At 44.5% G+C, this 23,566-nt stretch overlaps 1 protein-coding gene across 7 annotated transcripts in view; it reads left to right on the top strand.

Moving 5' to 3' along the window:
* Window positions 1–9,890: 9,890 nt before the first annotated feature.
* The window catches only part of TCF12 (transcription factor 12), a 152,948-nt gene continuing 139,272 nt past the window's right edge, over window positions 9,891–23,566 (top strand). For 5 of the 7 annotated variants that reach the window (XM_090148810.1, XM_090148809.1, XM_090148808.1 and 2 more), the window contains exons 1-3: window positions 9,892–10,048; window positions 10,851–10,947; window positions 11,631–11,703. In XM_090148810.1, the coding sequence (XP_090004936.1) occupies window positions 10,873–10,947; window positions 11,631–11,703 (148 nt within the window). In that variant the 5' untranslated portion in view covers window positions 9,892–10,048; window positions 10,851–10,872. Of the gene's footprint in view, window positions 10,049–10,409; window positions 10,548–10,850; window positions 10,948–11,630; window positions 11,704–23,566 lie in introns of those variants that run through there. The other 2 variants (XM_090148806.1, XM_031616498.2) reach the window with 2 other exon arrangements.

The raw sequence follows: 23,566 nt of genomic DNA, 5'->3' as shown, positions 1-23,566 counted from the left end.
GTTCACCACAAGACAATGAAGTTACATACCCACACACTTCCCACTCTTCTGACTTTATCACAGTTCTTCCACAGATCCTCTCTTAGGAATGCAGCTTACACACAGTACCAGGGAACAATAATTCTTTAAGGAAAATGAGCCCAGAGGACCTCATGCAGTCCTACAGAACTGGAGATAGAGCAGGGTGGTAGTAGGTCCTCTGTGTGGTCTACAGATCATCAGGCACAATAGTGCCCAAGGTGCATCAAGAGATGCCTCACAGCCCTCAGGAACAGGCTTAGTGGCACACACAAGTAATAAGTAGTTCCAGAGGGGACTAAAAGCCTTAACCTGCACTTAGATGGAGACTTTAGTCAAATTGTGTGGAATGTGTTCACATGAGGTTAGTCAGACCCACTAAGGACTAATAGTACACTCGGGGCCCTGACACACAGAACACAGTTTTTGTATCATGATTCCTAAGCCAACAGGTTGTTTTTTTTTTTTTTTTTTTACCATTAGCAACATAATGAGAATGCACATAGATAAAAAAGGAAAACATTTACAAATGCTTTCCATTCTCCGGATTCCTAATTATTCTGAAACAGCCTTTGGACATAAACCATAGTTCTCTAGAAGCACCAGGAATGGGAACTACTTTATAAAATCATAGAATGACAGAATGGTTTGGGTTAGAAGGGACCTTTAAATCACCTAGTTCCAACCCCCTGCTATGGAGAGGAATACCTCCCACTAGCCCAGGTTGCTCACAACCCCATCCAGCCTGGCCTCAAATACTTCCAGGGAGGAGGCATCCACAACCTCACTGGGCAACCTGTTCCACTGTCTCACTCCCCTCACAGTAAAGAATTTCTTCTAAGTCTAGATCTGCCCTCTTCCATTGTCTAAGTCCTTGAAGGGTTATCTGATACAATTAAGAAAATGAATCTGAATATATTATCTGAAAACTGAAAAATATTCTTGCTTATTGCCTCATCTCTTTCATTTCTAACTTTACTGACTTTTAGCCTAACAAACTGCTTTGTGATGCAATGCAATTTGCATGCAATGTTCTATTACACTTTACCTTCAGTAAGTGGGATATTTAAAAAAAACTAAGCTAGATTACAGTGAATCTTAATGTAGCATCTCTAAGGACACAAGTCTTTTTACCATCACAAAATACATATATAATGCCCATAGGAATAATTCATAAAAATAAATCACATTGACACTTTTCATGATATCTCACAGGGCCCTGCAGGGTGTCAGTGGCAGCAGCCACTTTTATTTACTGTGTCAATTCCCCCAAAAGCTTTCTGCCCTAGTTTTAATTTGGCTTTACATCATTCTAAACAAATCACTTTCATTTTTTCTACATCTGAGAGACTGTTATCTTACTGCTAACCTTCCGAGAGATTGGCTGTAGGTTAAAGGGGCATCATGATACCATCATCTGTAAGAAAGTTCTGTGTTCCTATAGCAGTTTTTCAAGCGCAGTATCCCTGCTGGTGTAAGGGCTTAAAAATGTTAAACTAACTAATATGAAGAACCATAGGATCACAACGTCATGGGATAAGTCACATCAGAACAGACCTCTGATGGTTAACAAGCCCAGTGATATGTGGGGATTGCCAGCTATGTGAGGTATTGCAGAGCTAAGTCAGACCAAGAAGGAGACGCTAAGCAGGTTGTAAGACCAGTACCATGAACATCATAGTGCACAAATAACATCCTGGTACTCTTTTGTCGTGGCTGTTAGCAGATCATAATATTACTGTTCATCATTAACTGCTAGCCTGAAAAGAAATCCCACAGGAAAGCTCTCTTGCATTGAGAGAGTTCTTGCAGGCTTCTTGAGCTCTCTTCTTGTCAATAAAAATAAAGTCTCTCTTTGGAAATTAAAAGCTGGGGACTTCTTTCTTAGAAGTTTTAGCTGTTTTATAGCCTTCTTATTAGGCTTGCATCTACTCTGGACATCACACTTCTGGACCTGCTGACCCTCTACTATACTGTTTGGTGATTGTGTATCCTTCAACAGAGAGGTGGAAAATAGATTCTGAAAACGTGAAGGGCAAATAAATAATAACTTGTACTAAACATCTGTAATATTTTATTTGTAAGCTGCAAGTTACCAAATAGCCATACAGTTTCCTGTGAAGAAACCTTGTCTTATTAATAGAGCTGTCCAAGAAACAGCCTTGTGTCACAAACTGAGTAAAGCATTTTCATGTATAGATACCTCATACTTTGTCTTACCATAAACCAGTTAACCACCATAGATGTGACACACAAACAACTTATGCTCTACTCTTTACCATAATACTGAAAGCTTCTAAAAAACTTGATCCAAATCTACCACTGAAAAAAAGTTTTCAAACTGTACCATAATTCTTGCCTCAGGGATGAAGTATGTGCCAAACTTCTTTGGTTTTGGTCCAGTGCCCTGACAGCAGTGCCACTGGTCAGGTCCCCATCACCACTTCAATCACCATCAGCAATGAATACAAGCTTTGGGAATTGCTAAAAGCCATAGAACTAATCTGAATTATTTGAATAACTTGAAAAAGGGGGATTAACGCTAAACAATGTTTGAATGAAAAACCTTGCAACTTTGAAATAATATTTTTTATTACAGAATTTAATGAAAAATTTCTTCATGTAATACGAAATATTTTTGACAGGATGTGATGTTTGTGCTGAAAATGAGTCAGGAGGAAAAGTAGGAGAACCATGCCACTTTGATGTCACAGACTTCAATCAGAACAAGGCTATGGTAAGTACATTTGGTACATTTTATTCCTGCTTTCATTCCAATTTCTCCTTGATGAAAATTATGTGTATACAGTTAATCTGCCTGCTTTTCTGTCTCTCCAACAACTTTAAAATATATTTTCCAATTTTAATGCAATTTAACAGAAAGTACTTACCTCAAAAATACTAAATCCCTACATGATTTTTTGAAAATAAGGAAATCAGTCCTAAGGCAGATGCAGAGCAAGCCTGACTGCTAACCATTCAGCTTGGTCTGCCCAGCATGACTGTACTCTGCCTAGCTCTCACATTAACTCCCTCAGCTTCTCACTCTGTGAGCAAAGCCAAGACAGAATAGGCACGTCTTCTCCACACTCTAGAAACCCACTGAAGTAATTGTGTTGAGAACATAAGAAAGACATAAACTAGAAGGAACAGATGCTGTACTGGGCTGTTATTTTTGAGATAGCCTACTGAATAAAGATGGACCAAAAAAAAGATAGATGCATATGACATGACCTTTCTAATGTTCTGTGATCTTGTAAGCCATTAAGTTTGATTAAAGGAGCTATTCCATTCAGAAGCCAATACCTGGCATAGACCAGGTCTCCAGAACCTACAACTAAAGCAGGATTACCTGAGATTTACAATAACTCTAAAAGTTTCAACTAATGCCATACATATAGAAGAGAACTGAAAACATAGACAGGCTATTAAGAAAGTAAACATGTAGTGGGAGGGCCTAACACAACATAAAGCACAGCACTAACAGCAGGGTAGCAAGGCCCTCAGGTACAACAACTGAGAACTTGCTCAAATACAATAGCTGTAGGCACAAAAACAAACAAAAGCACCTTCTTACCTTCAGAACACCTCAGGTATGCAGACATCTCCAACAAAACACCCTTCCCTCCACTGCCAACCCTTAAATGAGATCTGGGAAAGGGTGGATCCTGGTTCCACCCCCTCCGGTCACTCAGGGGCATTACATTACATTGCATTGCATGCACCTGAGCTCCCCTGGGCTGGCCTGCCTTCCCACCAGGTGCCCAATCACTGGTTCAAACCATGACTTAGCATTTTCACTAGAGACAGAAACAACAAGAACAAAACTATGCCCTAAAACCTTGAAATTTCACTTTGTGTGGAGTATTCTTCAGCTCCAGACTAATGAGAGCTGTATGGAGCTACCTTCTGTGTGGCATAAAGTGCATAGTTTTCTACATCAGTGTCTATAGGAACTGTTGAGTCACGGCCTGAACCACTGATTGAGCATCTGGGGAAAGGACCTGGTCAGTCCTGGGAGCACAGGTGCAGGCAATTCAGCTGTGTGACCAGAAGAGGGGGGGAGCCTGGCTGCACCTCTCTTAGACCTCATTTAAGGGCTGACCCCCATGGGGAAGGGTTTCTTGCTGGAGATACCTCCTTGGTTGAGCTTTCTTCTGCAAACCTTGGATTTTCTGATACTGGTGAGCAATTTTCTTCTTTTCCTTTATAGCATCTTTTTATCATGGTAATCTTTCTGTTATTATACCTCTGGTGTAATGCCTTTCCTATTGTACTGACCTGTCTAATTGCTACAGTCAGGTTTTGGTTTGAATGAAGACTCATTAAGTTTCTGTTGGACAGTACTGAATAAGATCCTGTGCTATTTATTCAGTAGCATCCAGAAGCTATGTGCTTGTAACACGTCTGTGCATGAAGTTGCTAAAGCCATGTGAATGCACAGGTGTTTCACCTATGTGCAGTGAAAGAGAGGATTGGAAGAAACAATGCACATCAGTACAGTAGAAGCAGGGGTGCCTTTGCTGAAAGTGTTTGCCTTGAATGCCTGCCATAAAAATAATGTCTGGTCAATAGCAATATGCTGCACACCACAATCCTATTCTGTTACTATTTCTGGAACTATTTTTTCTGTTCTGAGGCAGAAAACCAAGATTTTATGGATCTTGCATAACTAAGGATCTTGAATGATTGGATTACCTTCTCCATTAAAGGAGTCATTTTGTAGCTGCTGTGAAACTTAAGAAATGGGAAATATTCAGGAAGGTGTTGATAAATTGCTGGTTGCAGCCCCTGGGTGCAGGAGGAACACCAGAAATTGTTCTGTAGGATTGTGAAGGACCAAAGACCACAAGCCCTGACTGGGTGCCTGAATCCTCTGGGCTTTGGAGGGCTGAGTTTGTGTTAAATCTCTCCAACTAATGGGTGCACAAACAAGGTCCTCTCTTTCTGCTCCAATCCTGGTTTCCATTCCTACTGTGTGAATGAGATATCCTCGCTGATAGCTCATTATAACTTGCTGAGACCTGTGTGAATGCAGGCAGCCTCATCTGCGTGCTATTTCATTCAAAAGCTGAGCTGGAAGTTGGGACACTCACATTTCATCCTGCCTGCAGGTTAATTTCTGAGCTGCCCAGCCGATGCCTTGCAGAGTGACAGGCCTTTCTGGGAAGGATGCTTTGCCCCACTTGCCCTCAGCAGTGGCCCTGAGCTTGGGGATATTTCAGAATTCACACTGAAATGGATGATGCAAGCTAACATCAGACTGTAGTGAACGACAGATCGCATAGGAAACATAAAACATCTGTCTTTATAATCTCAAGGACATGAAATTTTATTTCTGTTGTGATCTGCAACTTCTGGGCTTTTGAGTTTTCTTAAACGAAGGTGCTTGGGAGCAGTGCAGCAACACAGTGGGTTACCAGAGTGAGAAGAGGAACCAATTTCTGTAGTGATGTCAGGCTGTTTTGTTGCAGGAGTGCTTTGTTTAGGAGCATTTAGGTGTTTCACTTTATTCAAGCTTAGCTTAAATGCTACCGAAGCAGTAAATCACCTTGTGTCCACTGAGCACTTTAGATAGGAAGGTACTGTAAAAATGGAAAACATGCTGCTTTTAGCTTGAACTTGTTTGAAATTGTTTTCAGCTAAATTCAAGCGGGTAGATTTAAGCAAATTAAGTTCCCATCTCCTCTCACGTCTGCATTCAGATCTGCTTTCCGATGCGAGCTCTTTGTGCTGCCGCTGACGATGTCTGGGCTCGTCTCCCAAACTACGTGTAGCGGGATCGGAACTCGCCCGTGCTGTGCGGGCCGTCCAGCAGAGCTCGCGCTCGCGGCGGGCAGCGGCGAGGCAGGGCCGGGACCCGAGGCCCGCTGCGGGGGAAGCGGCGCTTTCCGAGCGCCGAAAGAACGGCGCCCGGAGCTCCGATGCCAGCCTAGCGGGCGCGGACCCGAGCCCCAGCAGCGCAGGGCACCACGAAGCGGGCCCGCCCGCCGGCGGAGGTGCGCGCGGCGCGTCACCCCGTTCCCGGGCTCGCGGCGGGACAGGCCGGAACCGGACCGGGCGGCCCCCGCTTTTCGGCCGGCCCCGGGGCGGGCTCGGCCGCCCCGCCCCGCCCCGGCAGCCCGAGGCGCGGCCCGGCCCCTCCCGCCGGCTCAGCGGCGGGGCCGCACCGCCCCCTCCGCCGCTCCCTTCCCCCGCCCCGCCGCTGCCGGCCGGCGGAAGGACAAATAGTCCTCTCCGCATTGTTCGGCCGCGCAACTTTCGGTGGCCGCGGCGGGGAGCGGGGCCGCGTTCCGCCGGGGTGCCCGCGCCGAGGGGCGCCGGGTCGAGCCCGGGGAGCGGCGCCAGGCGGGCGCGGCCAACTTCGGGCGGACGCCTCGTCCCGCTCTCGCGCTGCTCCTCGGGGCCGCGGCCCGGCGCGTCCGGGGCGGTGCTGGGGGCGGGCTGCGCCCCGCGGGGTCGGGCGGTACGGGGCCCTGCGGCTCCGGGTGCGGCTCTGTCTGCTGCGGTCGCCCTCGCGGGGACGGGCAGAGCCGCTGCGGGACGGCCGCCCTGCCGGGCCCTCCTCGTTGCGTTCCCTTAGTTGTTTTTCCTCCCCGGACAACTTTCTGCTTTTGTAATGATTTCGTCTCGGAAGGTCTCCCGTAGGGCAGGCTGAAGCCTTCTGCACCGCGGTAGCCAGGTGGAGCTGTGGGTGACTTTTAGTCAGCACGGCCCCGCAGGAGCAGCCTTGGTTGGCAGCCGTGGAGCTGTGTGCCCTCCGTGCCCCGTGCAGCAGCTGCATCACAAGGCTTCCCGCAGAATCCTTCCTCTCGAGGGCTGTTATATAATAAATATGTTATATAATTTTAATTACTGTGAAGCAAATATAGGAGGCAGCAAATTCAGTTATCTGTGAGATGAGCCGCACTGATCAGTGCCGCAGTTGCAAGGCCGGGTCACTGCTGTCCCATCAGCTTGTTGGTGGGATCCTTCCCAAAGCCTGCTGGAGAAAGGAGGTGCAGGAATTATACCGGGCCTCCCCAGGAGCTTTGTCTGAAACACTCCTGTTGACAAAAAATTTTCATTAAATTTAGTTGGCCTGAATCGAGTTCCCCGAGAAGTGCTGCGCCCACATTGGATGCAGAACACACAGTTGTGTCCCTACCACTGACCTCAGTGGGCATTGCTGGACTGGGAGGTCTGCTGGCAGCAGCAGCAGAGGGCTCAGTGCTTCGGGTGAGGGCAGGAATTTGTCTGCGGAGCAGGAAAGATTTTCTTTCTTCTGTGTTGATTTGCTGAGCAATAGCATTTACTATGGATGAAGTGCTGGCTGTGGGTGCACGCTTATTTGAAGGAACCTTTCCAACAGAAACTCCGTTCTGGGTCAAATGCTCAATTGGGGAGCACCCAGAGAGTTCCCCCAGCCTGGGTGGTGGGGAGGAATTAGTTCTGTGTGTGTACATTTAAGAATAAATAAGACAAAAAGGAGACATGCAAGCATAATGATTTTATTCACACAGGCATGGTACATTAAATAGTAATACAGAGTACATTTTCTCACATCCCCAAATGCACAACAGCTGTCTGCTGTATCGAGTGTTTGCACTATATGGAGCGGATGGAAAGCAGTTCACAGTGACTGAGGAAGCAGCGTGTGAGTGCGATTATGTTCAGGGTTTTGTGCTCAAGTGATTTGGTTTTTATATTTCTCTTAATTTTTTTTATGTCCTGTGTGTGACTCTTCATCGCTTTCACCACCACGGTGACGCATGCAGAGAGCTGCAGTCACCATCTGGCAGTGCTGCTTCCCCGGCTGCTGTGGCTGGAGCTGACCATGGCCGTGTTGGTTTGTCGGCTGCCAGGGCTGTACTGCAGGATGACTGCTGTGCTGCCAGCCTGGAGCTCGCTCATGGCTCTGTGTGAGCAGGTTCAGGTGTCTGCTCCTTGCATTGCTTCGTGGCAGACCTCAGAGTTCTCCAAGGAAAGGGTATTTGTCTGTAAAAACACTGTGTTCATTGCAATAGAAAATTAACCGATACAGTGGGGAAAGCATCTTCAGGAACTTCTTGTGAAGTCCCCAGCTGATGACTGGCATCTATCAGTGCTCCTACACTTCTATGCTGTCATCCTACTGCTCTGTAAGTGCTGCAAGCCCCTTTTTTCCAGAGAAGTGAAAGCAAAGCGATGTAACAGTTGCAGAAGACAGTAGCACTTCAACCTTCCAGCAGCAAGGAAGGTACATTGCTTTCCTAGCAGAGCTGGAAGTGTTCCATTTGGTGTGATTTCTGCAGTGTGCTGGGCACATTTGTGCAGCTGGAAGAAGAGAACTGCAGCTGGGAGTTGAAGCAGGAACAGAACCAGAGGCGTTTTCATTGCTGCAAATGACAGACAGTGGTCATCGTCTGATCCGGAAGGATTCCAATGGCTTTTCATTCATTCATGGCTTTGAAGTGTTAGTGAGGTATCCTTGGCCATATTTGCTTTCAAAAAATCTGTAATTAGCCCGAAGAAGAGGTGTGCTTTTTTTTTTTTGTTTGTTTGCTTTGGTTGATTTATTTATTGTGTTGACTACATTGGTTTGTTTTATTTTCTGCATATGACTGGTGGGATGAGGATGTATTGTGCATTAGTTAATTTTAGCCCACTGTCCCTTGTGGGGAACAAGGGGAATTTATTGGGAGTAGCAGAGGAGAAAGGGTAGGAGAGAAGCAGTGGTTTCAGAAAGGGGTTGGAGGTTGTAGGAAGAGGTGAGAGATGATGTCACATGGATGCAGAGAACTGTGCCTGGATGCTTGAGTGCCCTTGTTATGTTAGTTTGGTCAGTGTGAAATAGGGAGGGGTTACAGACTGAATAGAGAGGTTCCAGATCTGACCTGTGCAACATGTTCTGCACCCAGTACAGAAATAGGTGAGATCCCTACCTGCAAGAGTCTGTTTTGGAGCTGCTTTGGGGGGTTTATAGAACTGTACACAATCTGTCATGGGCTGTAAGGGCAGCTCATCTCCCACACCAGTGCCAGGGCTGCATGCAGAGGCCTTCAAGCGGGAGCCTTACAGCCTGCAGTCTGAGGGTGAACAAAAATGCTATTTTTAATAAAGTTTTAATTTTAAGACAATTACACATCACTACAGGTGACTGTTAGCAGAAGTGGCAGTTTCACGGCACATGTAGGGGTTTTCCTGTGGACTGGTGTGTGTTGGAGGACGGGCCCTGTGAGCAGTGGGCTAGTGCTGTCGTCGTGTGCTGTGTTATGCACACAGCAAAGAGAAAAGTACATGCTTACACTGCCGGGGCTCGGTGCCGCTGCCCCGCGCTCAGCTCTCCGCGGTGTTCTAGGTTCTCGCAGGGTTTTAAGGATCCTTTTCCACTGCCATAGTGCGAGTCGCCCGGCTCCAAAGGCACAGCGTGCCGACGGCGCTTTTCTGCGAGCAGCGCGGGGCGGCCGGGAGCGGGGCGATGCCCGCAGGTGCCGCCCGGGGGCTCTGCGGGAGCCGGGGCGGGCGCTGCCGCCGGGCCGCGGGCAGGCAGGGAAGGGAACTTGGCGGCGGGACGGGGAGATGGAGCGCAGCGATCGCCCGTGCTGGTGGCGGAGCTCGGGCGGCAGCGCATGAGAACGTATTTCGGCTATTTTAGAACGCGTGCGCCGCTACCCGACGCCGCTCCGAGGTGCGGGATGCGGCGGGCCGCTTGTGGTTACCCCGCAGAGCCGCGTGTTCCTGGCCGTGCGCGGCTGCGCTACGCGCGGCCCCGCCACCGGCTCGGACCCCCTCCCCCCGCCGCTGCCGGGGCCGTGCGCGGCGCTCCCTCCCTCCTTCCCGCCCGCGGCCGCCCGGCACGGCAGGGGTTAAGGCGGCGGCGCTCTGCGCGGAGGGATACGGAGCCGGAGCCGCGAACGTGGTGCTGAGGCTCCGTAAGCAAAAAAATGTCCGCCTGAGGGAAACCCACAAGTTCCTTCCAGCGGGGGGGGAGCGCCCGGCTCGTCGCCTCCCACCCACCGCGGCCCGCCCGCCGGCCCGGCCCTGATCGCGGAGCGCGCGGGGGCAGCAGGTAGCGGCGGGGACGGAGAAGTTGGGACGGAGCCGCGCGGGGGGGGGGAAGCGGCGGCGGGCGCCCGGAGCGGAGGGGCGGCGGCCGGGCCGGGGGCCGCGGGGCGGGAGAGGGGCGGCGGGGCCGGGCGGGAAGCGGCGCCGCGGGCGGCCCGAGGGGCGGCGGCGGGGCCGGGCGGCGGCGGCGCGCTCGGTTCCCGGCGCTCCCGAAGGAGGGCGGCCCGGCGGGCGGCCCCGCGACTCGGCGGGGAGCGGCGCTGCCGAGCGCCCCCGCGGCGCCGCCGGGCACGAGGCGCAGGCCCCGCCGCCCCTCCTCCCGCCTCTCGGCGCGCGCGCGCTTCTCCTCGCGCGCTCCCGCCCGGCGTCGGCGCGCGGGGGCGGCTCCGGTCCCGAGCGCGAGCGGCGGGGGCAGCGCGGGGAGGGCGGCGGCGATGATGGTCGGGCGGCCATGGCCGTGCTGAGCGGCGGCCCCGCTCGGCGGCCCCATTGTTGCCGGGGCGGTGAGTCACTTAATCTCTCGCTAATTCCTCAGACTTCGCCGCGCCGCGGTTGTTTATTTGCTTTCCCTCGCCCGGGGGGTCGGGGGGGGGGGGTGCGGCGGGGCCGGTTCTTCCTTCGCGGCCCCGTCGCGGAGCGGTGCGCGTGGCGGGAGGTGGGGCGGCGGCGGGGCGAGGGAGGAGGACGGGCCGAGGAAAGTTGCGGGGAGTTGGGCGGGCGGCGGGGAGCGCTGCGGCTCGTTTCCCCCCCCCCCCCCCCGCCCCTGTGGGCCCGGCCCGCTGAGCAGAGCTGCTCTGTGCCCGCAGGACGCGAGCGGAGCGCGGGACGATGAACGCGCAGCAGCAGAGGATGGCGGCGATCGGCACCGACAAGGAGCTCAGCGACCTGCTGGACTTCAGCGCGGTACGGAGCGCGGGCACCCGGGCTCGGGCGGCCGGGCGGGCTGTGATGCGGTGCCGGCGGGGTCGGGACGTTTAACGCGGCGGAATCGCGCCGCCGGCCTCGTCTGGTCGTGAGCGTTGGTTAAGCGGCCCCGTGGCTCCGGTGCTGGGGATCTCTCTTTGTGCTCTGGTTTTGTGCTTCTCCCCGAAGGAAACGGGAGAGCTGTAGTAACGGCAACTTGGGCTCTGAAAGTTATAGCTGCTTTCTTTATGGGACTTTCGTTTTAACAGACCTTGGAAAAGTCTGGTTTAGGAGCGTGATAGCTAACTAAGGGCTAACTGCCCTTCTGCGACTGCCTGTATCCGGTGTTGTTAATTGCAGGGGTCAGTAAGGAAGGTGCTTGGAGCAGTCAGGTGTAAGCCGGGTGGCAGTTCTGAGCTACAGCAGCAGCATTGGGCCTTATTGCTTTTTTGTTGTAAGTTGTGTTCCCGTCCAGCAGCTTTGTGGCACTTAGAAGCTGCCAGGAGTATTCTAACTTACTGAGTTTGTGGTTCTGAGTGGTCATTCTACTCTCTGCTCATCTTCTAGCAGAAATGATAGTACAATACTTGTTTTGCATTAGCATTCTATTAACTGTATGGACTGAGCTAATAATTCAGCTCAGGGCTTCAAAGCCAGCTTATACACCTCTTCTTCTTTTGCAGATGTTTTCTCCACCTGTTAACAGTGGAAAGACCAGGCCAACCACGCTGGGCAGCAGCCAGTTCGGAGGATCAGGTAGGATGCAATGCATCTGAGATCCGTAACATTAATGTCATCAGGGCTCAGTGTTTTTAGCTCAGTCCTCACGTGCTTGAGTGGTTACCTTTCATTGTATGGATTCTCATAAGACTTTCAGAAGAATTATGGGTGTCTGGTTTGTATTGGCTTTATTACAGTTCAGAGCAAAAGGTAATACCACAGCTTTGCTCTCTGCTTTCCTGATGGGTTGGGTACGTCTGGTGGTGCTGAGGCACAGCGTGTCCATCTATCTGTCACATCAGAAGTGAAGGCCTTCTGTGTCTGATTTTATCAAACTTAGCTGGGCAATAAGTATTTGAAGTGAAATAGCAAGTAACAAAATACTTCTGGCTCAAGAATCTGTTTTAGAATTCAAAGGAAATGTATGAGGTGGTGACTAATTTCCTAACAAACAAAGAGCAAAACAAAAACAACCTAACAAAACGTATCTAATGCTCCCCCTGGCTTAAGCCCTGGAATTTTAGAAGTAACTGCCAAGATGCTACCAGTTAAGAGGTCTGAATTAGATCTGATTTATTTCACTGTATTATTTGAGCAATTTGCTAAAGGTTGCTTACTGGCACAGGTACAAACCATGATTGCCTATGGCTTTAGGTGTATATTTTAAAAGTATATAAAGTAACAAATGTCTGTTTTGGTTCCTTTCTGCTCTCTCCCTTGAGAGCCAGGTTCAGTTCAAGATGCACGGTTTCCTGGTACTGTGTAGCTGTCCAAATTTGGACAAATAGTTCCTCGTATTGAATCTTTCTGTGTGCATCATGAAAGTGAATAATTGTAATTACGTGTTGCAGTGTTTTGTTGCCTGCTGTTTTCACTGCAGTACACTTGATGCTTTCAGAAAACTTTCAGAAAGTTTTAAGCTGAGCCTCTAAAACAACATGAATGTAGTTTTCTAAAAAAGATGTTTTGTATGACATCATTCTTGGAGAGGGCTTAGTTATTAATGCTTCCTAAACAGAATCTACTTACTAAAGAAGTAACTTTCTGAAGTGGCTTGGTGGCTCTTGTTGGTTTGGTTTTTAGCTTTTCTTTTTGTGATGTTTTTATGAACAAGAGGAGGTGATATATATGGTTTTAGTTAAGGCTAATGAAAACAAATGTTTAGAATGCCAATGGAGGGGTGAAGTGGCTGATGGAAGTTGTGCAGTGCCATTGGCTGTTTACTTAATGCATTGTCAGAGCTCTCTGTGGAAGTCCAAATGTTGCCTTGAATTGTAGTGACACGTGAGAATTTCGGTTATTAAAAACACTTCAAATCTTTAGTGACTCTTGAGAGACCATTTCCCACGTTTAATTAATAAACATATGTAGTAATGTTTGAAGAAATCCTTTACTTCTATTTCTTAAAATGTGTAAGTAGTTTCCACTTATCTTTACGAGTAAATTAAATTATTGGCACTAGTGAGATGGCGATTTCTTATGCAGCATAGTTAATCTTCTTTCTTTTTCATACAAATATTCAAGATGGTTGTTTTTCAAGTGCGTTTTGAAGGAGGTCCAGATAGCTAAAATTTGTTTCAAAAAGCACAATTTGAAGATTTCCATCCCCCTCCTCCTCCTCCTATGCCTTGCTTTTCCTGAATAGGAACAGTGGAATAACTTACTGTTGAATAATGAAGTTTTCACTTTTAGTTTAGATCTTAGGGCAGTCTTAGTTACTGTGGTTTGCCCTCTTTATAGGTAATACTTCCCCCGTTCTTTGTGACTGGCCCAGGAAAAAATAATACCTAAATACTGAGATTTTTTGGGAGGGAAACAGTGTTACTGACTTCCTGAATTTCTTTACTGATAATGGTGTATCATCACATAGATACGGTCACGAGCAATACAGTGCAGCTGTCTGGCAATCTACAACCTCAGCTGAATTCCCCTTGGCTCAGATAATGTTACATAGCTATGGATTTTAGTTCAGAATGTTTCTAGTTGTAGAGATTCACTAGTTTATGGAATTATATGCTTTAATACTTGTAGTGTTAAAACAACCAAATCCTTGAGCTGGGGGGATTGCTCTGCAGGAGTGACAAGGGGCCAACAACTTCTGTGTGAGTTGTGTTCTGAGTCAGCATGCGGTGTTACAGGGAGACCTTGAGGAGCTCGCTGACCAACTACAGCCATTTCTAGCACTGATTTAATTGTCATCTCAGTTTAATTTCAAATATTCTGTACCTTGTAGGCTGTTTAATACTTTCTTTTTACTTCTTTCCCTTTAAAAAATTGCTTCTTGTTTAAAATTTTGCTTTTTTGTCTGGGAAAAAAAAAGTATTTGTTAAAACTCTCTTATTAACAGTGTACAGTATGCACAGGCTTCTTCTTTGAATATGGAACAGTGCTGCCTCTTACACAGACTTCCTGTGATTTTGATGATAGCGAGAGCTGTGCAGTTCGCTTTGCTGTCTTACCCATTAAACACCATTTTTTGATGGTGGTTATTCTTTTTCCTGGGGTCTCTGCAAGCAGACTAAAGGCAGATGTTTTCTTAGTTGGAGCAAGACTTACTTTCTGATTTCTAACTGTAGAGTTCCTTTTTTTTTCTCATTTCAACTTCATAAAAAGTAATTTAAAAAAATGCCCAGAAATGCCCTCTCATCTAAGCTGCTTAGAGAGGCAGCTTAATGGCTCCCATTAAGTGGGTGAAAATCGTTTGGCCCCCAGTTAAAGAGTTACTATACAAGGATGGTTAAGTTCTGCTTGGTTTTATGGTGTGGCTTTGTGAAGTCTTGGGAATACCAAGGTGTTCGCTCTCAATTCTGCAGAAAGGGGCTTGATCTGGTATAAAAGAAATTTTTGTGTTCATGCTGTAATATGTGTAATTGGATTGCATAGCAAAAACAGCTAGTGTTGCAGATTTCTGCAATTTCTAAGGAAGTGCTGCAGTGGAATTAATGTGTGAGCACTATTTTGACTAAAAGCTAGTTTGAGTCTTCAGGAATGTCTGGTGTCGGGGGAAGCTTGCTGCTGGTCAATCAGTTATGAATGAAAGCTGCAGATGAAATAAGTGAGCTAATCTGATGTATCATAGCATCTTTTGACAGTAAGTCATGTAAGCTGCTGATAAAGTCAAATAACTTGGTCAGACTTTTGGTGAAAATAAACGTATTGGAAACCTGATACGTAGGTCTGAGTTAAGCTACAGAATATTTCTTGTCACTGCTGTTGTAATAATCTCTTGCTTAAAACAGAACTTGCTATTTCTTCCTTCTGTGAAACCCACTCGGGAAGATAAAGCGGTTTCTGTCTTAGATATTGTAAAAGTAGAAGGCAGAGATCAGAGATGCTCTCAATCAGGCTGCCACATTAATTGATCAGACTTGTAGATTTTATTTCAAATGAAATATTTCCACGTTGCTGCTGTCATAAGTAGCAGTATTTATAACTTACAGTGAAATCTTGCTTTTTTGGTTTTGATAGAAACAAAATAACTAGTATACTAGTACAAGCCTGGGTGATCAGCCATTTTGGCCTTTATTTATAATGATCTTAATTAAAATCCAGTTAGAATATTCAGATGCCTGCCATAGGCGATAATGCTGCTATCTTCTGATGCTTACCAACAGGACTGATCGACATTTCAGGTTTTCCAGTGATTAATTTTTATTCAGTCTCAGGTGTGGTACTCTAATTTACTTCTTTACAGGATTTCATAGATGCTAAAGAATAATACAGCTGAGACAATATTATCTATGGCTTACGATCTTCTTATGGCCTACCATCTTCTTGTAGCTTACTCATTCTACTAATGGCATCAGTTTTGTCTCCTTGTTTGCAGATTCAAGAGGTTGCCCTTTCCACAAGTGTCTGCTAATCTTCCCATTTAGTAAGGAATGTGTTGGGATAGTCCACTAATTACTGACTTTTTGCAAAGACTTCTCAAGCTGATAACTTGCCATTAATGTGAGTGCCCCTAAATTAGGGCCCTGTATCTTGAGACTGGACTCGATATCAATTCTGCTTTAGCAGGTCTGTTACATTATCAAGCGAAATTATTGAAATTTGACTTGGTTACTGTTTGTCAGTTCTCTAAGCAGTTATTTTGTTTTTAGTGTTGCATCGGCATTTCCTTCCTAAAAAAAAAAAAGTCCAAACAAACGAGACCAAAAGCTCAGGAGTTATCCCAATGGGCAATCTTCTAAATGCTGCATTCATTAATCTACAGCAAGTGTTGAAGAGAACAGGCATTCATAGCTGTGATGGTCAAATGGCAGTCAAGGGAAAACTGCAGAAATATTTTTGTGTGTGAAAATTAGTTCTTCTAACCTTTCAAAGTATAGTATTTTCTTTTATCAGAGAATGAATTCCTAATAAGAATCAGTTTTCTGATATCATTCTGATATATTATATGTTTCTGGTACAGTCTTCCTTTGAGATACAGAAAATTGTCAGTGCCTGTTCTTAGTTCTTGAATGAAGGCGTTGACAAGAGGTCTCATGTAGTCACACAGTCCTGCAGTCATGGATGTGTCAGACAATGACATCTTCTTTTTCAAAAAAATTAATTGGGAAGCCAATTCCTGCAGTTGAGGAATTTGATCTGTACTTCTGTTTTTGTCATTACAAAAAAGTGTCGTGACCTTGTATATTGTTGTTTGCTATTCAAAAGAAGAGAAGCTTCCATTATGTTACATGCTGGAGATGTAGGGTGGCTCGATGAAGTAAATTCTGGATCGTGCTTTGTGTTTAATGTCTCCTCTGTCCACTGGCTCCATGAGAAGCAATCCAGCAGATGTGGTAACCTGGTAGCTTCTTCTTGGGTGTGAGGAGCACTAAGCTCCCTCCTTTCTGAGGAGCTTGGAGAGAGTTCTGAGAGACTCATGTTTGAAAGGAGGAGGGTGTCCATAGCTTTATTCCCCTCTTGTTGTCTGTGGGAAACCCCCACAGATCACTCTTCAAATGGGCCAAGTGCAAGTTTGATGAATATTTTGGCCTGGATCCCTCATGTACTGCATTTAGAAACTTGGAAGTGATATGGTGCTAATAAATTTGTGAGTGCAGCTTGCCTGTTAGCAGTCTCCAGCTCACTGCTGCACTTTCTCTTCTTCCTCTACTTCCTTTATCTTTGGAAAAAGAGTTTCTCAGGGTCTTTTTCCCTGAACACGCCTTGAAAGCACAGAGCAGCTGAAGAGCTGCTTCCATGTTCTTGTTGAAGAAGGAGAAGGGGAAATAGGTAGGACAAATAAAGGCAGTCGATAACTCAACTTAAAATCCATCTCTCTGTGGTTGCAAAGATACTGAGGTGTGGATTGGTCACGATTTCCTCGCTGTCTTCCAGATAGCTAAGCTTGGATTTTTAGTAGCATTTGGCTTTCCGTAGCATTCTGCTTAGGGAGACACTTGAACTCATCAATGAGGGACAGTACTGTGTAGAAAATTAATTTGGTATTTTCAGCAGTTAGTTTTCCCTGGGTAGGGAGCAGTGATATGAGCAACATGTAAGCGAGCTTAGCATCTGACCTCTGCTACGTGTGTGAAGGTTCTTGGGTCACAGCGCAAGGAAGACGCCTGCGTTGGTATTTGTGGGTGCCTTCAGAGGAGTGTCCAGAGGTTTGGAGCCTTGTCTTTGTGGCATGGTGTGAGGAATGGGATTTGAAGTTGCAGTTCTGTTTTTGGATTTACCCAGGCAGCAGTGTTGGTATAAAAGTAAATGTGAAGACAAAAGACTTGAGTGAAGTGGAAGAGGAAACCTGAGAAGGGACTGAGAGCAAATTGCACGTGACAAAGAGAGGTATGGATGACATTCCTACATGTCTGTGTGCTCTGTGATTGCTGCTGAATCGGTCTGCAGTCCCTTGGTTACCAGGGAACTTGGAACACCGTGTGTAGCTTTTGCTAAAGGATTTCTGTTAGTTTGGTGTGGTTCGTGGGATTGTTTGATGGGAATTTCGTGTTCAAGGGATGACAAAGTTCCCCTTCCCCCTAACTTTGTTCCAGCTGTCACAGAGGACTCAGCCCCTTAGTAATTCTGCTATCAAACCAGCATGACAGCTGTTTGTTGTGGTTCCATCTGATCCGTAGTTGAGTCTGTAGACACCATTACATTAATGCAGTGGATGTACTATTTGCAGTACTCGAAACTTTGAAACAGAAACTGTTTTCTTAACTTGCTAAAGTGTAGTGAAAACTTCCTAAGTTGAAAGTTGCATAAATTGATTTACGAGTAGAGAGACCTTTAAGGCATTAATAAAAGAAACGAGTACTCAGTCTCCACAAGCTCCAGCTCCAAGCTTACTGTTTTAAAAATTGAAAGGTGTGACTGAATTTTAGTAGTTTTCTAGATCTCTCAAGCTGAGTTCTCTGGATTACTAAAATACTTTTTTTTTCTTTTTTTTTTTTTACTATAATTTTGAAGGATCGTGTTATTTGGGGTATAAGAATTGAAGATATTTTGAAATATACAAATATATATATATATTTGTAAAATGTCTCGAATTACCTGTAGAGCTTGATGTGACCTAAGTGACAGAAAAATAAGCCTTTTGCCTTAAAGTTCCTTCAAAGTAAGCACTAGGTTCTCACATTTGAGAATTCTATTTCAAGAAATAAAATTATTGAATAGAGCGTGTTATCTAAAAAGCCTTGCTTGTGGATGCATTATCTAATCTAATGTAACATTTCACTATGCCAGAAGTACTTTTTTACACCTCTGAAGAAGTCTGTAGCAAAATTAGGCGAGTTCTGTATGTTGTCTTTTGGAGTCACTAAATTTAAATAAGAAATAAAGAAGAATAGGTGCTATGCATGAAGTATTTGATGAAGATTGTTACTGGGTACCCTTAATTATTATGAAATGGTATGTATGCCTTAATAACTGCCTTTGATAATTGAGCATTGTAAGATTATTACTTCAAGGGTAGGAAATGTAATTGGAAATCATTTTTTCTATCTTAAAGCATAATGCCTTTCTAAATTTTTATTTCTTAATATGGGAGTCCAGAAGTTGCTAGTTTAAATGTGTACTTCAACCTGATGGTTCCAAAGTAGTTGCAGGGTTTCTGAAATGCTACAATCCATTATTTACTGATGGTGGTTGGGAGAAGGTTTTTTTTTCTGTTATGTCTGAGATGAGATAATGATAATTTTTTTAATGTATTGAATGAAAGCCTTGTTTATTTTTTTTCATTTGTAAAACAAAGCTGTGTTTGTAAACAACATTCAAAAACATAAAGGACATACTTTTTTGGTGAAGATGTTAACTGAATACCAAGAATGATCAGAAAGAGCAGCTCTTGTTATATTTAATAATGTCTTACTGTTTTCAGAGGATAATCGGGCTAAAATCACCCAGCCCATCCTTAGGACTTTGTTGGATTCTTCTCATACGATGAGGATTTCTTTTTTCTTCTGGGAAGAAAGAGCTGAAATTCCTGTAAATACAAGTCTTCATGTTTTTACCAGTGTAATACAGAAAGATAATGTTGATCAGATCAAACTGATTTGCTGGTGTTTCACAGAAGTACTTGGAAGAGAAAGAGACTCGATAAAAAGGGTTTACTTTACAGCCCAGTTAATAGGGTGATGCCCTCTAGGCTAGTAGCAAAAACTATAGAATTACATTTAAAAAGGAGGGTAAGAAGTGCACAAAACTCTGAGACAAAATTTCTCAGTTTTTTAGGTAGAATATAGTGTAGAGTTCCATTAATGCAGAGAACTTGCTTTCATTGTTTTACTTTCCTTTGGGAAAAACTACAGGAAATATTTTGTTCATGTTTTGTCTCCTTGCTGCTGAGAAGGTTGAAGCAGTAATGTTAAACAGAAGTATTCTGAGCCTTACGTTTTGTGAGAATTGTATTTTACTATTTCCTTCCTTTTAAAACATGAAGATAAATGGTTAAGGGAACATGTCTAGTAAAACAAAGCCCAGTTTTGGTCATTTCTAGCTGCATTTTGTGGGTGAAATGCTGGTGAATATCATCATGTGTGTGCTGTGTGTGTAATGTATGTAATGCAGCATAAACGGAAGCTTACACTTAATTTGATAAGAGCTTGGTCTGTGATGTTACCAGGTGTCTGTTTTTATTCAGTTTAGACTGTGACCAAAACATACTGTTAATTTAAATAACATTGTCTTCGTGTTTTAATCCTCCCATCTTCTTCTGTGTTCCGGTTTTACAGTCTTCATTGCACTGTTTCCAGGGCTTACCTAAAACAATAAATGCACACAGATTGATGGCTTCTGTGTACTACTTCCATTTCTAACGTCTGTGTAGAAGTGCAAAATGACTGTTCTTTTCTTTGAATGAGGCATGTAGAATGGAAGCAGACAGAAGATCTAGCCAGGCATAAACCTTACTACGATTTGTACCTATTAGGATCTGATGTGTAAGCAGAATGTAGATAAATTAATTTTAAATAACATTGCTTTACTACTTTAGTTTCATCTAGTTCTATTGGAAAACAAGATTAAGCGTAAAACAGATAAATCCAGGATGAAATGCCTGAATTTCACATTCCAGAGATGTCTTGTCATCAAGCGTCTCCTGAGTTTTCTACTTTGTTGCATTAGTGTTAGGAGGTGCCATGAAAACAGGCTTGAGAGAAGTTTGAAGTATTTTTAATTTTCTGTGGGAGAATGAAATTCAGTGTTTGTATTCATACTTTTTGTTTTGAGTGCAAGATAGTACTGGCTAGTGTGGCTGCTCTTTGAAGCAGTGAAAGCAGAAAGCTTGGCTCGTTGGACATCTCCTGTGTTGGGAGGTTTTGATGATTGTCAGTGTGACACCTATACCTGTTCCAGTTTCTTCAGGCAGCAGCTCTGTGAGTCATAATCCTTGTAGGAGAACACAGCTTAAAATAATCACTGATTGTTTCCCTGCAATTCTGTTTGCTGCCCACTGCAAATAAACAAGAGCAGGAACGACAATATCATTTAATCCTTTAATGTTTGCTCTTGACGTGCAAAACATTTTCTTGTAATAGAGAAGTAATCCATAAGGAGGGTAGCTGCTCTTTCATCTTCCTGAATGCTAAATGAGGCTAAGGCTTTTATGAAAAGGGGGCAGTTTAATGAAGATGACCGAGTTTTGGAGTAATGGAAAGCTTTTGTGCATTTCTGTAAGTGATGCATGGTGCTTACTACAGCAGAGTTCCAATGGCTGTGTTCTGTAGTGTGGCTTTGTGAGATTAGCTTTCGTGATGCTTAGATGCCAGGATGATTGAGTGGTGCCATAAATCAAGACTCGTCTCCCCTAGTTTGATTTATAAAATGAATGCACTTCGTGTGTATAAGCATGTGTTATGTCTGAAATGCATTCTGGGGTATGTGTAAGGTTTTTATTTTAGTATTTACTTTGACTTTTTCTTTGGTAACCTTGAGGTTATACCTGATCTGTGTTTGCTGTCCTCACTGGAGGGTAGTGGTAAGTGCACGAAAGAAGGAACAATGATTTTGTCAATATCACTTGTGGCAGGAATGTCCAAGTCAGATATTTTTCCTACAAATGCTTTTAAGATGCTGAATTAAAAAAAAACAAAAACAAAAACAAAAATGCAGTGAACAAACAAGAACCCAAAGCAGAAAAAATACATCATCTTTTTTTTCCCTTTTGCTTATTTAGTTGACTTGGAAATGCTTTTTAATAACCTATACTACTACTTTTTTAGTAAAGCAAACAAGATGAGACCTGACATTTCAAAAGGAAGTTGGGAGAGGCTTTAAAGGATGTGAGGATGTGAGACCTTACTCTTTCCAGAACATATTCTGCCAAGTGTCTTTTAGGCCTTCATAAATCAGGAGAAGGGACCTGTAAGTCAATTTCTATGAAGTGGAAGTAGTCAGCTTTTATAGAAGTTAACTTAATCTTTTTTGCTCCCAACAAGGTTTAAGGAAAGTTGTGATTCTTCACAGAAAAAAGCTAATATTCTTCATGATGAGTGCTGTGTTACACAACCAGATGTGATCTTAAAGATTGCTCAACTCTTTAGGGTGGCCATGAGTGTGGAGAATGTGATCATATTGTTGTGCTTCTCACTGTATTACAGAAAGGTATCTGCCCATGTTAGGTGAGCAACAACGTGCTGGTTTTAGTCTGCTTTATGAAAACTATCTGTGGTAAAAGTACGGAAATGCATATGAAACTTACATTTCTATCTTATCATTTTTATGTCTTGAGTAACTGTCTAGTCCCTATGTAGTAGTATACAAATGCCTGCAATTCTGGAGCAATTGATATTGGAGCAATATAGTCTTCCTGTTTAAAACTAAATGTTATGTAAATAAATTTCAAGCTGTGTTGAGGCAGTATGTGCTTGAATTAATTTCAGGGTAGGTTATGAACAGTTCTAAGAAGTGATGTCTTTAAGAGCGATACAGTAGAGCCAGGATTTATGTATGTGTATGTCCTTAATGTGGATTAAATCTGCTTCTGTTTTCAAGATACGTGTGGAGTAGAGAACAACAGCTTCAGTCATCTGCTCATTTGCCGTGCACCAGGATTGCTGGGTTCCTTTATTTTAGCAGAAATTGGGAGCGCAGAGGCGATGAAGGCCTGGCTATGGAAGATGCTGTGTAACATGGTTTATATTTAATAATGGTTATATTCCTTGTGGCCTTTTGGTAGCCTATATTAGTTTTACCAAGCAAATGGCATTTTTTTTTTTCCTAGATTCAGCTTCTTATTTTTAGGGCACATAAGTGCCCTGCGAACTACCATCCAAAAACCCACAGCTTTATACCTTACATGTCTGCAAGTGAAAATTGGTATGTGTATGATAATGTGACTGGTGTTGCAGTGAGGAATCGGCCAGAGTTTGGACATCGCTCATATGTGTGTCATAGGTTGTCTCTGACTCGGGACTGAAGAACATGCCGTTGCCATAGCAATGCAAGTCCTTTTGAAGGCAGAATTCTTGGCAGTGCTGTTGCATCTCTTGCGGTGCTTGGTGCGTTCATCTGAAGGTATCTGGTCCGTATCAGCACATAACTGGTGGAAAGAGCAGCAAGAATAGGATTTCCTTTGTCATAACTAACTGTTGGCTAAACCCGTGTTCAGAAAGCTGCAGCTTTTAAAACTTTGTGCTGTGAGCAATTCTTAGGGTGTTCTTAGCTTCAGTGCTACGTGTAGTGTGTATAGATTGAGATGCCATCACAACTAACTGATATTTGTTGCATGAGTACTGTTCTATAACTTCATCGTTTTCTACAGTGTTTGTCCTTTGCAGTACCTGGTTTTCAGAGTTTTTCCTCTGTGGTTTTGGTTGCTGGTAATCAATTTTGTTGTGAAAATCTGTTTCTTGACTTACAGTGCTTTCCAACTTGCTGTTTTCCAAATGAAACAATTGCCTTGCTCCCATCTGATTTATATTGTCGAACACTGAATGAGGCACTAATTTGGGGGTGGGGAATCAATCTCTTTTGGAAATGTGTAGTTCTTTGTTCACTTGGAAAATGCACCTTACACAGCATCCTTTTTTTTTTTCATGTGTGGATCTTTGTGTGTAAGTGTCTCCTTGGGCTGTGGTAATGCTATGGAATTAAGAGAAGGTGCTCACTTTGGAGCTCAGAGGCAGCTAACATAGCATAGATACTCCAGGCAGCAGTAACATCGATTTCTATGTGTTATTGGGAGTTGAGTGTTTCCTGGAGACTTAGACAACTTCTTCACCTTTTCTTTAGATTCTTTGGTTTAAAAAAATGTTTGGCACATTCAAATAAGAGACAGAATTGTGATCAATGCTCTGCAGTGTACTTTTTCATGTAAACTAGAATTTCTTGTGCTTGAGTTCACTTATTACTGAAAGAAACTTTAAAATAGAAGAATTTTGGTTACCCATGTAGCTTGCTCAAGCTTTTTTTTTTTTTTTTTGTAATTTAAGGTGGTCTTTAGCTTCATCATTTTTCCTGAAATAGT

This window comes from Phasianus colchicus, chromosome 12, assembly GCF_987193195.1.
Source record: "Phasianus colchicus chromosome 12, bPhaCol1.hap1.1, whole genome shotgun sequence".
Taxonomy (NCBI): Eukaryota; Metazoa; Chordata; class Aves; order Galliformes; family Phasianidae; genus Phasianus; species Phasianus colchicus.
Note: the sequence above shows the minus strand (reverse complement) of the source record. Positions and strands in the feature narration are given on the sequence as shown.